The sequence below is a fragment of the Triturus cristatus genome, chromosome 6, assembly GCF_964204655.1.
Source record: "Triturus cristatus chromosome 6, aTriCri1.1, whole genome shotgun sequence".
NCBI lineage: Eukaryota > Metazoa > Chordata > Amphibia > Caudata > Salamandridae > Triturus > Triturus cristatus.
In genome coordinates this window covers 80,076,595-80,094,722 of record NC_140589.1, presented here as the reverse complement: position 1 = coordinate 80,094,722, position 18,128 = coordinate 80,076,595, and the positions used below count along the sequence as shown (strand labels likewise).

The following is an 18,128-nucleotide window of genomic DNA, read 5'->3' as shown; positions in this document are numbered from 1 at the left end:
TATGGGTCGTTGTGAAGCTGTTAATAGAAGGTGGATTGGTTTTGCTCCTGTGGGGGACAGCTGTGGTAGGGGAGCTGGGTAGTTCGGGGAGCTGGTAAGTTGACATAAGTTCCTTTGTGTGGTGTGAGGGATCTCTCCCCCCATGTGTAGGAGTAACATAAAGCAACAAAAATACAAAAACTTAATAAACAACCCAACCCCCCAACAACCTCCCCCCTCCATACTTCCTCCTCCCAAAGCATCTGTCACCCCTAACTCCCCGGAATGAGAATTATAAAAAACAGGAAAGGAAGAATGTAAGCAATATCTTAGGTGTGGACCTTCTTGTGTGTACGAATATTCTAAAGATGCTGCTGCCGTAGTCGTGGGTTCCAGTGACTAGGCTCATGGGGTGGCCCCTTTGAGAAAGTTCCCTCTTTCTTGCATGGTATGCCCCCCACTATTTGCTGATGTTCTTTGACTGAGTGTGCCCTGGGCTCCTGCTAATCGGGTATCCAGGGCCTATGTTCCTTCCCTAAAAACTGCATGAAGCCTAAAACCTAATTGGCATCTCTGGCCACATGTCAGCCCCTGGTAAATGGTACCACAGGTACCCAGGGCACTGTGACCAGAGAAGGCCTCTAAGAGCTGCATCACTTATTGTGCCACCCTTAGAGGCCCTGTACCCTGACACTTGCACACTGCCTTTGCAGGCTGCCTCTCTTGGTGCAGAACAAAGTGAAGAGTCGACATGGCACACACCCCTGTGTGCCATGTCCACAAACCACTGCCCTGGCATACATCAGTCACCCCTCTAGCTAGGTGCCCTATGCCAGTGGTGAGGGCACAGGTGCATGAGCCCTGTACCCCTACAGTGCCCAAGTCTATTCCTGGGCACTGTAAGTGCAGTGCTGCCATTAAGAGTATATGGTGCTGGGAGTTTGTCATTACGAACTCCACAACACCATAATGGCTACACTGAAGACTGGGAAGTTTGGTATCAAACTTCTCGGCACATTAAACCCACACTGATGCCAGTGTGTGATTTAATGAAAAATGCACAACAGAGGGCATCTTAGAGATGCCCCCTGAAATTCGACCAACTTCTAGTGACCTGACTGAGTGGCTGCTTAGGCTGCCACCACCAGACATGTTTCTGGACCCCTGGGTCGAGAGCCTGCTGCTCTCGGGGGCCTGAAATAATGCACATCCTGGGACGAGGTGCCAAGCCTCCTCCCCCAGGATGGGCAGGGTTCACGAAGGAGAAGCTTCAAAGGCATGCTCTCTTTGTGAGCCTCTCCAGACCATTTGCTGCTTTCAGCAACTGGTCCCCACTGGTTCTACCACCCACTTTGGGCGGGAGAACCAGTGGGAAAAACAAGTGAGGAAGAGAGGTGTGCCCACCTCTGCCAACTCCACCCCTCAGGTGGGGGAGGCGAGGTGAAGCATAACCTCGAGTCCCTGCCATCTTGATGATGGGGGGACCCAGCCAACCAGGGACAGGCTCCTGCCCCCCTCCCACTGGAGAGTGGCAGAATAGGGGGTGTACCCACCCCAGGGAAGGGACCCATTGGTCCTTGCTCTTTACCTACCAGTAACGCCCCTAAATTTAGTATTTAGGGGGCACCCTGAACTTTGCTTCCTCAGATCCAGAAACAACAAGAAAAGAAGATAAGAAGGACCGAAGAGCCGTGCAGAGCTAACGAGGATGACGCCCACTGACTTGGCCCCAGCCCTACAGGCCTGTCTCCCGTCGAACCTGCTCCTGCAAAATCCCGGCGTGTCCTGCAGCCAGCAACCTCAAAAACCCCAGAGGACCTGCCTGCCTTCACTTCAAAGACTTAATCACCGGACTTGTTCAAACTGCAGCTTCTGGCTCCGGCCGGACACCGCAAATCCAGCCCACTCTGCACCCGCCGAACCCGGCCCGAGCTCGAGTGGAAAAACACAACGAGGAGGTCACCCCTGCGATCCTGACCCGAGATCCTGCGACCCCTGACCTGCCTCAAGCCTACAGCCGACGCCTGCAGGCTAAATCCAGAAGGCCCCCCTAACGCGACTAGGAGCTGGTAAGAAGATCCGACCTCAAAAGGCACCCCTGCAACCGACGCCCCACGGCCTTGTGTGCCTAAACCGACGGTGCCAAACCAACACTTAACTTCCCAACTTACTTCTCCAAGTGGTGGTCGCACCCAGAAGTCCTTCGTCTCCCTGCCTGCAGTGCTTTTGCAAACCGGAGGTTCTCAATAGAAAACAACAGGGCGCCCGATGTCGGAACAGCACTCTGCTCCCAGCCGCCCCAGTGCCGCTAAGGGTGCCCCTTTTGTGTTTCCCCATTTACTCTGACCTTAACCCTAGGAGCTTTGCTCTCACAACCCAGTGGCCTGCTTGCCAGCAGCCACCAACCGGAGGCCCCCTATCCCCCATTGGATAATATTGGGCCTCAACACTCTGCACCCTGCCGCCCTAGTGCCGCTGAGGGTGCAACAACAGTGCATCACTAACAGTGGGGCACCCCTGAGTCTAACCCCAGAACCTTAACTCCCACAGTCGATTACTTACCTGAGAACCGTTAAACTGTTTTGCCTCCATAGGATAACATTGACACTTTTTCTCCAAAAAGTTTTTAAGTGTGAAGTTTTGAAATCTAAAAATATTCTTTAAAAATCGCACGAATAACCAAAACGTATTTTCTTACCTGTTTCCAGGAAATGTCCCAGTGCTGAATCTAGGTATCCAGCACTGAGTTAGAAAAGTAACGTAAAAAGTAACTTACCTGTAATTTACTGAAAAAGCCTATTCATTTCAATGTACTGCATTTACTAAGTGTTGCATACTTCTGCTTCCCCGTAAATCAAACAAAGTACAATTTCTATTGCATTTTCAAACTGTTCTATATCCAGTAACTTATTACTGAAACGTATTGAATGCTTACCTGTGCCAGGCTTGCTTGGTTCTAAAAATAAACAACCGTATATTTTATACAAAAACAGTTGGCCTAGAGTTCAGTTCTTGAGTGTGTGAATTCATTTGCTGACTGAGTGTGTACATCGAATGCTTAACACTGTCCTCTGATACTGCCTTACTGCTCGACCACTCTACCACAAAAAGAGAGTAGGTTCTATCTAACTTTAACCTCTCCCTACCTCTGGGGACACTTGGACTCTATACACACTATACCTCATTTTGGTGTAGTATATATAGAGCCAGTTTCTTACAGCTCCTTCTTGATTCGCGACTTCTCTGGTGGGTGGATGGTTGAGTCTCTCGTTGCTGTCCAATGGGTCGTTTTCGGCCTTTAGGGCAATTGTTTTGTAGTGTTGTTTCCTCTCTCATCCAGTCGAATCTGGGGAGTTGGAAGCTAGTCTGGGTGTCCTCCAGAATTTAATTTGTCATTGTTGCTTATGTTGCGTGGTGGAGGGTTACAGGGAGGTGCATGGTTTCAAAGAGACTCTGAGCAGTTATTCAGTTTTGCGCCTTCCGATTGGTTTTTCGGTCGCCAAGTCCCCATGTCGCCTCAGGAGTGTCGAAGAAGTGGGAGTGGCCTTCATGGAGAAACTTGAGTTGTGCTGGAAAAATAGGCATATATTTCAAGTTCTGAGTTTCTGTTTGAATTTGTCAAAGGAACATCACTTCTTTTTGGTCTCCTGGGTATAGTCTGGAAAGATCCTAACGCTGATTAATTGATGCATTAGAGGGCCCTTCTTGAAAGATGGCGTTCCTGTCACGATAATGGATTTGTGCAATCATTGGGCATGGGATGGGGGGCGGTGGGCTGGTCGTGGGTTGAGTTGGGTAAAGGATCGGTGGGCTTGTTTAGTGACAAACAGCTGGGAGAGGCTACCTTCTGGCACCCACTTAGATAACCATGTTTGCAAAAAGTTTGTTACATCAGGTGCTTCTATGCTCTCCGCAAGATCAATAAATCTTAGGTGGTTTCATCGCGACCAGTTTTCTGCATCTTCAGCTCTTCAGTCAAGCGAGGCAGTTTGCAATAGCAATTTTAGCACTTTGTTCTTGAGGGAGGTGATATAGTCTTCAACAGTGTACATTCTGTCTTAGGCTTTGGTAACACTGTGGGCGACATTGCAGAGATCTTGGTGCAGAAGCGATACATCCACCCTGACATTGCCGATTTTAGTTTCAACAGCTTCACGGGACGCCTGAATGGCATTTAGTATAGTTTAAAGGTTAGCAAGTACCATATTTCATGGGCCCTGGAGAGTAGTGTCGTGTGGCCCAGTTCCTCCTGTAGGGGCAGTGGTGAACTTGTATCTTGGTCTGGGCTTGGGTTGCAGAGCCTTTGTCTTTCGGAGCTCTCTGGATCGGACAGTCTTCTTCTCCCGGCCCGCTTTCCCTTGCTATTAGGGGCAGGGGTGGGGCATCTCTAGGAGCATTGCTGGGACCCCCAGAAGGTGAGTTATCGACCCAGGAAGGATTGGCCTGTGACCCCAGCACCGAGCGACTGGTAGTCCACTTCGGCCAGACTAGAGAAGACTTTGTGTGACGTCGACCCTGCAACTAAGACACCCTCACCATCTTCGTGTACCAAGGCATCCTTGCAGGAAGGCCCTCGTCGACCGCGACACATCCACAGCATCCTTAGAGCATCTTCAGCATCCTTCATCCCTTGCATTAGGACCGCTCTATAGGAATCCATTGCAACACGGATAAATTACCTGGAGCTGCTAAAGGACTGCTTCTTTTGTGGCGGTAACTGTTCCTAAGGACCTTGCTGGTCCCTCTGACTAGCTCCCTGCCAGAGTTGGGTACCCCAAGTACATATAACCTACCACATTGACACTTAACAAAGTTTTCCTTGAAGATGTTTCTAAGTGTCAAATTTGTTGAATTTGCCAATGCTCGTTCAACGTGGTTGAGTGAAAAATGCATTGATTTAGTATTACTTGTAAAATCCATATCCCGGAACCCTCTAGTGGATCTTTTTCGTTCCAGTGTCTAAATTCTCATAAAAATACGATCTATTTTTATAAATTGTTGTCTGATTTCTTGTTTCGTGTCGATTTCTTCTTCAGTTGTTTTGGTGCTATCTAAATGCTTTACACCTGTTCCTCTGTGTAAGCCTTGCTGCTCAGTGCCACTGCTACCTAGGGTTGAGCTGAGGGTTTGACAGACGAAACCTAAGGGTCCTAATGGGGTTGATAAGTGTATTACACAGTGAGGCTGCACAACTACACCATATAATACACCCCATTTCCTCACAGTGCTCATGCGGCGGTCTCCTCGCTTGGCCGGGGAAGGGTGCCTCTCCAGAGTTGGCTTACCAGGGGCCCACTCAAGGGATTCACAGCATTGGGTACTGGATTTACTCTGTAGTGCTCAGGTATTATTTAGGCTGACATCTTAGTGGGGATAAACAGTCCACAGCAGATCCGATTGTTACAGATTTGAAGAAGGTCCAGGAGCGTGATTACTGTGTCTTCGGCATCTTAACCGGACAGGCCACGCCCCCATGTTTCAGATCTATATAGGGAGACACTAATGGAGCTCATAATGTTCCACGTGTAATCCCAGATCTGTGTTAAATGATTCTTTTTGTCACTTCTTGTGCGGTCTGCCCTATATAGTGTATAGATAACAGTTACGTGTGTTACAGTAAATCATATGTTCGAGGCATATGAGCTGCAGTTGTTGGGCCCGGATGTTTGCAGTTTGTTTTTCCTCTTGGAAAGTCTTTGGAAGTCACGAGGTCGGTGACTCCTCCCTTGGTTCGTATTGCGCATGGGCTTCGGCTCCATCCTCAGAATGTTTTTTTCCACCATCGGGCTCGGATGTAATACTTCGCGCTCCGGTTCCGAACATTCCAGTTTGACGATCGAAGCGGAATCCTCGCTCTCCGCGGTATTGTTCAGATCCTGATCTCCTCAATCACCTTCTTCTTCGACACACCTTCGATTCCAGTCATCGACGGCGGCCTTCGGGCCTATCCAGGCTCCGGTCCCGGCTGATGGAAAGAACTCCATTCAAGAAGTGCCCTCGATGTGGGTCCAAATTCCCCCACACCGATCTTCATGTGTGCAACCTCTGCCTCTCCCATGAACACGAGGCTCGAGACTGTCCCGCCTGCAAGTCTTTTAGATCCAAAAAGACTATTCGAGATCGAAGGGCCAGATGAAAAATGGCGCACTCCTCGACTTCCATTCTAGTCGACATCTTCGGGGACGACGTCGAAGCTCCGGGACAGCAGCACACTGAAGAGAACCTAGTCAGTGCTTCCGAAGCCGACGACTCGGATGTGGAGGACATCACCCCGGCACAGAGGGTCGTGAGTAAAATACCCCCTCCCACACCCGCGCCGACACCCAAAAAGGCTTTGGTCACGCCTTCGCCTCCGGGCCTAGGCAAGACCAAAGACACTGCTTCGAACACCCCACCTTCGGGCCCGGTGAAGAAGCCTAATAAGCCTTCCGGCGGCTCGGGCTCGAGCCAGGCTGCCAGCGGTGCCGATAAACACACTTCGGCACCGAAGAAAAGATCGGCCTCTACCTCGACACCGAGCTCTGCACCAAAGCCCTCGGGGTCGAAACCCAGCCTCTCGGTGCCGACCAAACATCATAAGGCCCTCGGCACCAACACTCCCGCGCCGAAGCCTGTCTCAGCACCGACCAAAAAATTGGAGGTTCCAAAAAAGCACGGCACAGACAAGCCTAAAAAGCCATCGGCCCTGAAAACTTCGGCGCCGACCGAACAGCCAGTGTCGCAAGAACTTTTTACACCGGATCCTTTGCAAAATACACTTACCAAGGATCCAAAAACTGGACATTTGGCACTGTCTTCTAAAAAGAGACATTTGGACAAACCAGCTCCACCTCCACCTCTTTCAGAGTGCCTTCCCCACCTCCTCCACCCTCTCCACCTCCGCCCCCTCCGCCTTCTCCACCCCTGCCTCATCGCTCTCCTACTCCGTCTCCAGACCATGATGATCAGGGGGACCCATACTACGACCCAGCAGATGTGCCACAAGACCCCACCCCTACAGCATCCCCAGACCCATGGGATGATTATAATAATCCAGACATTCCAGATGTCCCACAAGATGACCTTTATCCATCCAGGCCATCTCCACCAGAAGACTCATTAGGTTTTCACCACCTACTTCAGAGGGCGTCACATTACCACGGGGTAGAGCTATACACTGACCCAGTAGAGGAAGATTTCCTCCTAGACACCTTTGATACTGCACATAGGTCTACTTCTATACTACCTATGCTCAAAGGGGTAATAAAACATGCGCCAGAGGTTTTTTTAAAGACCCAGTCAGGGCTAGGGTCCTCAACCCACGCATAGAGAAAAAGTATAGAGCTGCCCCCACAGATCCTGCCTACATCAAGGGGCCATCCCCACTGGATTCCCTAGTGGTATCCACTGCAAGGAAAAGATCAAATTCCCAGGCGTCAGGCGAAGCACCACCGCCTGACAAAGAGTCAAAGCTTCTGGACGCGTCAGGAAAAGCCTCCATATTAAACCATCCATTTGATCAAGAACATTTATTCGGTCCAAAGGTAGATGAGGCCCTTGAGAAGATGAAGAAAGACACAGATACGGCGAAATCTATGGGAGCCCTACAGTCACACCCTCCTAGGCGCTCCTTTCGCCGCTCTTCCTTTCGGGGCACGGGCAGAGGCTACTCCTCAGATAGCGCGTCTACGTCCTACAAATCCCCTCCTCAATCCACCTTCACAAGGGGTTATCAAAGAGGCGGCTATAGAGGCAATAACAATAAAGGCAGAGGCAAAACAAATTCCGCCCACTCTGCCACACCGCCTACCCAATGACTTTCCCCTGCTTCCTCCAGACCATCCCACTCCGGTCAGGGGCAGACTACTAAATTTCCTTCACGTCTGGGAGTCCATCATATCAGACAGATGGGTGACCCAAATTATTCGTTCAGGGTACTGCCTAGAACTCACATCTACCCCCCCCCAACATTCCACCCAGGCAACGCCCAATGTCACAAGAACATTCCACGTTACTAAAACAGGAGGTAATCTCCCTCCTACAAAAAGAGGCAATAGAACAGGTCCCCCCCGATCAGCAAAACGTAGGGGTCTACTCCCTATATTTTCTGATACCAAAAAGAGACGAGACTCTACGACCTATCTTAGATCTCCGGCCTCTAAACACATACATACATTCGGACCATTTTCACATGGTAACACTTCAGCAGGTACTTCCGCTCCTCTCCCAGAACGACTTTCTCACCACACTGGACTTGAAAGACGCATACTTTTACATTCCGGTACACCATGCCCACAGAGAGTACCTCAGATTTGTAGTGGACGGGCAACACTACCAGTTCAAGGTGCTCCCATTCGGGGTCACAACAGCACCAAGGGTATTCACCAAGTGCATAGCGGTAGTGGCGGCACATCTCAGAAGACAGCACATTCACGTCTTCCCATATTTGGACGACTGGCTGATATAAAAGCCGCGTCCTACAACCAATGTGTACACCACACCGCCACTACAATCCAACTACTTCACCAACTAGGCTTCACGGTGAACCACCAAAAGTCCCAGCTAACACCATCCCACATAAAGCAATACCTCGGTGCCACCATAGATACCTCAAAAGCCATAGCCTACCCCAATCCGGCCAGGATTGCAAGCATTCAGGCTTTGCGTCAAAAATTCATGCTTCAACACTCCCTCCCAGCAAGAGTGTTTATGCAACTGATAGGGATGATAGCCTCTTGCATTTTCATAGTGCCTCATGCAAGACTCCAGATGCGTCCACTCCAAGAGTGCTTAGCGCGCCAATGGAACCAGGCCCAGAGGCAACTGACAGATCTGGTGTTGGTAGACGGTCGCACCCATCGCTCTCTGCAGTGGTGGAATACCACAAATCTTTCCAAAGGTCGACCGTTCCTGGACCCGGTTCCACAAATAATCCTGACAACAGACGCATCGCTATCCGGCTGGGGAGCTCATCTTCTACACCTCACAGTGCAGGGCACATGGACGCCGCAACAAAAGTTACTCCACATCAATCATCTGGAGTTACTGGCAATGTTTCTAGCCCTAAAATCCTTTCACACACAGATTTCAGGCAAGGCAGTCCTTATTCGCACAGACAACATGACCGCCATGTACTACATCCAAAAACAAGGCGGCACACACTCTCCACAACTCTCTCAACTAGCACAGAGCATATGGAGATGGGCAATTCCACACAAAATTTTTCTCCTAGCCCCGCATGTTCCAGGAGTCCAAAACACCATGGCAGATCTGCTCAGGAGACAGACGCAGCAGATCCACGAGTGGGAACTTCACCCGAAGGTTCTTCACCCGTTCTTTCAGATGTGGGGGCATCCACAGATAGACCTATTCGCCACCCACGAAAGCAAAAAATGCCCAAGCTGCGCCGCCAGATACCCACACCCATTGTCCAAAGGCAATGCGATATGGATGAACTGGTCAGGCAAATTTGCGTACGCCTTTCCACCTCTTCTACTAATTCCATTAGTGGTGCGAAAGCTACAACAGCACTCCCTCACACTGATTCTAGTAGCTCCAACATGGGCCAGACAACCGTGGTACACCACGCTGCTGGAACTTTCGGTAGTGCCACACCAAAAGTTGCACCTCTCTCACCATGCCTCCTAACCCAGAACCATGGAGAGATCAGACACCCGGACCCAGCTCAGCTCAACCTTGCGATCTGGCTCCTTAACCTTCCCCCCGACTGTATGAACGTTATCAGAGAAGCTAGACGCCCTACCACTAGAGCCTGCTACGCTGCCAAGTGGAAAAGATTTGTTGTTTATTGCCATAACAACACAATCAACCCTCTAGATACATCCATACAGCATATCATATGCTACTTACTCCATCTACAAAAATGTAACCTAGCATATACATCCATTCGGCTACACCTCGCAGCAATTGCCGCTTACCTACAAAACAGACAGCACCTATCACTTTTCAGAGTGCCTGCCATTAAAGCCTTCATGGAAGGCCTAAAACGAATAATTCCCCCCTGAGTGCCACCCTCACCTGTGTGGAACTTAAATATAGTTCTCAAAAGGCTAATGGGACCGCCTTTCGAACCTTTGCATAAATGCGAACTGCAATTCCTCACACGGAAACCAGCTTTCCTTGTAGCCATCACCTCCCTTCGAAGGGTCAGTGAGATACAAGCACTTACTATACAAGAACCTTTTCTCCAAATGCACCCGAACAAGGTTGTCCTCCGTACCAACCCAAAATTCCTACCCAAAGTCATCTCACCCTTTCATCTAAACCAATCGGTAGAGTTACCGGTTTTCTTCTCGCTACCTCAAACTGTTGCAGAAAGGGCTCTACACACACTGGATGTTAAAAGGGCCTTGCTTTACTATATTCAGAGAACACAACCTTTCAGAAAGGCAAAGCAACTATTTGTCTCTTTCTCTCCATCTCATAAAGGCAACCCCATCTCTAAATCAGGGATAGCTAGGTGGATTGTAAAATGCATACAGATTTGCTACCACAAAGCAAAACACACGCTATCTGTTCCCACTAAAGTCCACTCTACAAGAAAGATAGGGGCTTCTATGGCTTTTCTAGGGACCATCCCATTAGATGATATCTGCAAGGCAGCTACATGGTCAACACCGCACACTTTCACTAAACATTACTGTGTAGATGTGCAAACCAAGCAACAAGCTAGTGTGGGCCAGGCTGTACTAAAAACACTATTTCAAACCACTGCAACAGATGCCTGTGGTCGCCGCTAAGGTTGGGAACTGCTATATAGTCTATGCAAAGTGTGTAATCTGCAGCTCATATGCCTCGAACGGAATATGCTACTTACCAGTATGCATCTGTTCTTGGCTTGTAGAGCTGCAGATATACACACGCCTCCCCGGCTGCCTGTATCTGTTCCAGTCTATCTTATTTAGATACAACACACATGGGTTTCTTCACTATTATTACTACGCTCCATCTTTCCCTGTTGGCGAAAAACAATCTGAGGATGGAGCCGAAGCCCATGCGCAATACGAACCAAGGGAGGAGTCACCGACCTCGTGACTTCCAAAGACCTTCCAAGAGGAAAAACAAACTGCAAACATCCGGGCCCAACACCAGATGGCGATCTATGCAAAGTGTGTAGATCTGCAGCTCTACATGCCAAGAACAGATGCATACTGGTAAGTAGCATATTCCTTCTTGTATTGCAGTTGGAAAATTAGTTGTTTATTGACGGTTCAATTTAAGCAAACGTCTTTATAATAAAAAATGATTGAAGCTTAATCATTTTCTATAGTGCATATATGCAGGAAGGCTTCTTCACTTCATGCTATAGAAGACTAATCTCTGCCTATAACATTTCAAAATTAAAGACACTTTTCTACTATTGATGCAGCTGAAGATGAGTTCACATTATGTAAGGATTAGTACCAACATGTTTTCCCATTTATACAAGCTTTTCGTCGAATTGTGGGTGTGGATGTTAAGCAACAACTACTTCTGGTCAGCAGCCTATCTTCCAGGAGTTCCAATACATAGATAAAAATGGTGATAGGATTATTATGTACTTGTCATAGGTGCACATTGCATGAAAAAGTCGTGGCCCCCTTCCAGTTCATCCAACTATGTATATGATCCAGTCTGAATCCCCACTCAGTCAAAGAACTCTTCAGTGCCGTTCTCTCCTCAGTTTTCATCGTCGAACGCCTCCCGCTCTACTTCGGAGCACCTTGTCTGTGGTTCGGCGCTGTTCTCGGCCCTGCGTGCCTGTCCCTGGCTTGGGGCTGGGCATGAGGCCTACCAGCTTTGCCTGCTCTACGTCCGCTGCTCTCCCTCTGCCGTCAGCTCCTGGTGCTACCTCTGCTGCTGGGCCGCGCCGGCCCTGGTCCTTACATCCCACCGTCTTCTGACCCGGAGCCTGCGCCTCTACACCGGCCGGTCTTGCTTCAGCCTGGGGACCCCTGCGCCTGAAGTTCACCTGGTCTGCGGACTGGATTGACCATCATGGGGAGGACGGACCCTAAGCAGCCCAAAATCGCCTTTCACCAGCGCAGAACGACTCGCCAGGATGGTGCTGGTTCGGATGGTGGTGATAGTGCGACCACCATGGATGCGCCTCCGGCCCGTGATGACAACCTGAAGGCCATCCTGCTCGATGTAAAATTGACGGTCACTGGAATCGCGGCCCAACTGGACCAACTCTCTGCTCGTCTGGACTTGGTAAAGGCCGTGTGAACTCTCACGACACTCGCCTCCTCCATGTCGAGTCCAGGGTCTCTGACATCGAGGATTCCGCCACCCAGGACCATCAGAAACTGCTGCAGATGGATAAAATCCTGGAGGTCATCCGGAACAAAAATGAGGACTTAGAGGCGCGCTCTCGTCGGAGGAACCTCTGTATAACGGGCGTGCCGGAGTCCACCAATATTTCCAGCATGGAGGACTTTTTGGAGCAATTAGTCAAAGAACTCTTCAGTGCCGTTCTCTCCTCAATTTTCATCGTCGAACGCGCACTCCGCTCCCTTTGCCCACGCCCAGGCCCCGGATTGCCCCCTCGTCCCATTATTGCAAAAATCCTAAATTTTAGAGACCGAGACGCCATTCTTCGGGCCGCTCGCGACTTGGGCAAACTCAACCACCAAGGAAATTCTCTGTCATTTCACCCAGACTATACCCCCACTGTCCAGGCTGCCCGTCGTGAATTCCTCCCTGCAAAGCGGATCCTACAGAAACACAAGGTCTCCTATTCACTGGTCTAGCTGGCTAAGCTGAGAGTCCGGCAGGGCGCACAAACTTTTGTATTCCCTGATCCTAATGACGCCCTCGCATTTGCTAAGAAGCTTGACAAGTCGGCCCGTTCATCGCCATCTGGGTCTCAGCCTGTCACCTCCGATCGCCTCAGCGACAATGACTGAATAGAGCGGTGACTTTCCTGCATGTTCTTTCTCAAATGTGGTCTGTCGTTATTTCAGCTTGGCCACCCTGCTTCTCTGCAGGGAAGTACGCCGAACTCTGTCATGCCCTCACAGGATAATTCCCTTTCCTAATGTTGCCTCCTTTTTTCCTAGTTGTGGGTTCCTGGGGCGGGTAGGGGTGGGATCTCAGCCTGATTGGGGGGTTGGTGTGGGTAGTGGGTTGGTGGCCTTTCTGGTAATGTTTTTTGGGTTCGGGGGGGGTGGGTTGGCAGGGTGGGGGGTGGTTTCTGGAGAAAGTTCCTGACTGCACTCGCTCTGTTGTTGCTTGACCAGACACAGGGTTTCGGATTGCACTTTGTTTGGGGGGTTGTGTTGGGTGGGAGTGGGGGTTTGTGTTGGGTTTTTTATTGCTTCAGTGTTTTGCATGTTTCTGTTCTCGCTTTTTCCTATTACTGCTAGTATGCATCACCACACCACTGGGCCCTTCTGGGACAGTCTGACGGTACACAGCATCCTCTTCACCCTGAGGTATGTTAGTCCCCCCCACAGTGCTGTTTGCTACCTGGTGGAAGTTCCCTAGATCTGGTTGTCCACAGCCGCAGATCGCTGGTGGTTCCAGTATGCATTTCACTTGCCTGCCCAGCTCCTCTTTCTATCAGGCTCGGCCCGCCCGGGCACACTGGTTGGCTTGTCCCGCTCCCAAGTCCCTCGCACTGCATTACACTCTTCCTACCAGCTCCCAACACCATGACTGACACCATCTGTTGGACCTGGAATATTCGTGGTCTCAACGATCACCGTAAAGCCAGGCTCATCAACTCACACCTTCACCGGCACAAGGTCGACATCTGCCTTCTGCACAAAACTCATCTGCTACCTGCAACCTCCTCCAGACTACAGTCACGTTACTGGGGCAAAACGCATTCATCTTTTTATTCCACCTATTCCATGGGTGTGTCCATTTTGATCAGAAGAGGGCTCCTGTGGTACACCACTCAGGCACTCACAGACCCTGACGGACATTATGTTATTTTGCACGGCACCCTATTCTCCCAACCCACGACGGTTGCAGCTGTGTACTGACCTAACTCGGACGACCCTGATTTCTTCTCTCATATCTGGCATCTAATTTCTTCTCTGGGACCGGCTGCCATTCTTTGGGGGGGTGATTTTAATGTCACGCATTTTGCAGCTTTGGACCGCTTTGGCCCCCACTCTTCCCACCCCCGCTACGCCGCTCTATTACAGTTCATACTCACTGACCACTCGCTGCACGATGTCTGGCGTCACTTCCGGCCCGAGGCCCACGAGGGTACTTGCGTCACTGGTTCTCGTGGCTGCTGGTCCTGTATTGAACTCTGGGTTGCCTCTTCTGATGTCCTCACATGGCTTTCCTCCGCGACTCATCTGGCACGTACCTTTTCCGATCATGCGCCAATCCAGCTCTGCCTCAGCTATCCTGACTCCTCACGGCGTGCTTTCACATGGCGGCTCCCCACCGAACGCCCTCCGAGATGCCGTTTTCTGTGACGAGATCCAAACAGCGATTACCAACTACTTCGACCTAAATGTTGGCTCCGTGGACTCCGCATCTACCATGTGGGAAGGTTTTAAGACAGTGATACGTGGTGAATGTATCTCGAAACAAGCTGGGGTCCTTCGCTCCATCCGCTCCTCGTTGGACAAATTGGAATCCGAAATTAAGGCTCTCGACGCTGAGCATGAGGCACACTCTCGGCCGGAGACCCTCGCGAATTTACGTGTTAAACATACTGAATTTGCCGAGGAGGCCAACAGGGAACTCTCCTTCCTTGGCAGAGAGGTCCGGGCGCGTCACTTCGGGGACGGCAACCGGCTGGGTAAGACCCTGGCTAACCTCTTATGCCCCCCTCTTGCCGCATCGTATATCACAGCTCTTCGGTTTGGCGGCCCCTCCAGGACCACCTCCCCAGATGAAACCAAGGCCCGTTTTACAGACTATTACTCGCAACTCTACACCGCTAGTTTCTTACATTTCTGGGCTCACCCCACTCCATATCAGCTGCACGTTGCTGTCGAAGCCGACCTTGCGACCCCCTCGCCTCTGTCTACCGCCTTGTTCGCGCCAGCTAGCCGCCCACGGGGTGAGGTTGACACGGTCGAAACACTGCGCTGGGCCTGGTTGGGGCTGTGCCATATTTCCAACGTTTCCACGCTTTCGGCTAACCACGTGCCGATTGTGCGTCATCCTGCCATTCCTCCTTTGCAACCAACTGGCATGTCTAAACATGCCACCCGCCTGGGTCTAACGACATTGGCAGATCTTTACCCCGGGGATACGTTTTATCCTCTCCCTGTCTCCTCTGGTCCGATGGATACTTTGCTTTTTTACCAGCTCCTAGCTATCTGTAGGGAGCTTCACCCAATTTTTCCCCAACCTCTGCCCTCGCTGCTCGCTCTTGACTTTATATACACATTCCCTACTCCCCGAAAGCTGGTAACTAAACTATACGCCCTCACGCTGTCGACCTCCTCCATATCTACCGAGCGTGCATGGGTGGCATGGGGCGCGGAACTAGGTGTGGACCTTCCCCAAGCTGACTGGCTTTACTGCTGTAACCAGACTAAGAAACTGTCTCCTAACTATTGTCTCCATCTTATACATTTCAAATACTTACACAGGCTATATCGCTCCCCCGTCCAGTTGCACAAAGTGGGACTCATACCTAACGTCAATTGTACGTGCTGCCATCTCTGAGATAACCTCCACTCGGGTTGCCCCCAACCCTCCGTTGTGCCTGTTGGGCTTTAAATTTTGTCCGGACGCCTCTCGCCTATTGACTGCAATGTTACTAGTCCTCGCGAGGCGCAGGGTGGCTATGTGTTTGGGTCGCAGACCGGCGCCCAAGTTCACCTATTGGCTTGAAGACGCTTCAAGATGTCAGACCCTTTTATCCGAGTTCTGGAACCTGATGCCTGCAAGGTCACGTCCACCTGACATATGGGGGCTCCTTGTGACATACCTCCACTCCCGACCCCAGTCGAGCGGAGCTGCCTCTCCCGTTCTCCCCGCCGGCACTCTGCCCGCGGCGGCCGCCGGTCAGTGACTGCCCCCCTCGTGGAACATTTCCCCCTTCTGGCCGGGACTGTCTTTTTCCTCACAGGGCTCTCACTATCTCTAGTGATTTTCTTTCATTCCCATCATGTCGGCCGTGCTATACAGGTTACTTGTTACTATTGTGTTGGAATGCTCATATGTCTATTGTGCTTTGGGACTCGCCAGATGTGTAAAATGCTCTGATTGTATGTAATAAGTGTACCATGACTGTGTTGAAGCAGTAAATAAAGGTTTTTGAAAACTTAAGAAAAAAAAAAGGAATAAATAATGAAATCAAACTGATTATTCATGGTAAGGACAATGTGGAGTCATTTAACAGTGAAATACTTAAAGACAGTGGAGGCTGGTGCATGCTATTTAAGGTATTTGTGTTGTAACGGTTTCTTTTGTTTCTTTTAGGATTCAAATGGCAGAGAAATTTGTAAAAGCAATCTCAAAACCAAGCAGGCCTGACATGAATCCAATTCGGTGAGTGCTTTGCATGTTATATTTCCAAATTGTATGCTGATGACTACAGAGAAGATGGGACTTATTGTAAGTCTGTGGCCTCAAACCTGTGGTTGTCACTGGTAAAAAAGAATGGTCTACTTCATTCTGTTAGTTATACATCTCATTACCATTTTCAATGCTTTCCCTTACAAAAATGTACACGGCATATGCAGCTGTCTCTCTGAGCATTCTAATTCAGGGTGATTTAGAATTGTTTATATGTTTATGGAACATTTTTCAATTGTCTAGTTCGTAGAATTTAAAATCAAATGTTTAAAGTTCTGTATTTCTCTCAAGGACACTCTGCAATGTATCAGGTTTTTTTCCAAGTCTAGGTACTGTTGCTATTCCCGACTTCTGTCACAGGGCTTTGGGTTAAATTGCACTGCCCACTGAGTGCCAGATATGACTTTTGGATTTTTTTTTTTTCTTCAAAACAAATTTTTATTCATGACATCCAATATGAGAAATGGGCCATATAAGCCACCCATTTCCAGCAAATATAGCAACAAATATATATATCAACATTTCCAGAAATTATGACAAATGAATTCCACAGAAAAAGAAAAAGGAAGGTGGAATACATTGTAGTATAAATGGAGCACATAAAAGAAGAGAAAAAGGGGAAGGAAAAAGCAAAAAACAACTGTTCCACACTAGTTCTCCATAACTGACATACGAAACCTAGGTTCAGGAATTTATGTTGCCATCCACGTTCATAGAAATTTTAAGTACTATAAATGTACCAACGAGCCAGCATCATGATAGTGATTCACTAACACCTATTGGAGGGGGAGGAGGCTCCAGATATATTCCCCTATAGTCCGCCCACCTTTTCCAGATTTTATAATGTTTCCGGGGACACCCCCTTGCCTTGAAGACCTGGAGCTCCAACCCATACAGAAATCCAGGCCCTTCTTCCATACTTTAAGCGCCGGTGGTGCCTCAGCTTTCCAAGCCTGAGCAATGTCTCTCTTAGCTAGTGTTAGGCCCAGGAATAGGAGATGGCATTTGTATCTGTTTCTGCCGATATCTTCCGTAATGTGTAGGAGAGCCAACATCGGTGAGGAGGCAATAATCCACCCCAGGACCTCAGACAGGCATGCGAAAACCCCCTTCCAGAATCCGGCCAGCACTAGGCAGGCCTATACAGTATGCAGAAAAGTGCCCTCTATAGTATTACAGCGCAGGCAGTGTGGAGACGCAATAAGTCACCAGTCATTGAGGACGAGTATAAGAGAAGCCATATAGTAAGCATGGACATCCGGGGTGGCGACTCCACCGGAGTATGTAGATTGGACGCAGCTCCTCAGGGCTACCCGCGTAGCACAACCCCCCCCCCCCCCCACATGAACCGGGCGAGGATAGCATTTAATTGATGAAAGCACAAGGGTTGATAGGATATGGATGGTTCTGCATCTGATAAAGGAGACGCGGCAAGGAAATAATTTTAAAAATAGTGGACCTACCACAGAGAGACAGGGGTAGGTGAGACCATACACGTGTCTGGTCTCCCTCCTGCGTCCACAGCAGGGCAAGGTTCCTACTCCACGACAAAGCCTGAGACTAGGAGAGATGCACTCCCAGGTACTTAAAGCCACCTGGAACTAAAACTACCTCCCGCGACCAATCACCAAGTATGTCTCGACCCCGCAATGGCCACAGAAAGGATTTAC

At 49.7% G+C, this 18,128-nt stretch overlaps 1 protein-coding gene across 2 annotated transcripts in view; it reads left to right on the top strand.

The window, feature by feature from the left end:
- The window catches only part of LOC146813792 (cap-specific mRNA (nucleoside-2'-O-)-methyltransferase 1-like), a 946,504-nt gene that overhangs the window by 786,992 nt on the left and 141,384 nt on the right, over positions 1–18,128 (top strand). For both annotated transcript variants that reach the window (XM_085610255.1, XM_085610254.1), the window contains one exon: positions 16,363–16,431. In XM_085610255.1, coding sequence (XP_085466381.1) covers positions 16,363–16,431 — 69 coding nt within the window. The remainder of the gene's footprint in view (positions 1–16,362; positions 16,432–18,128) is intronic.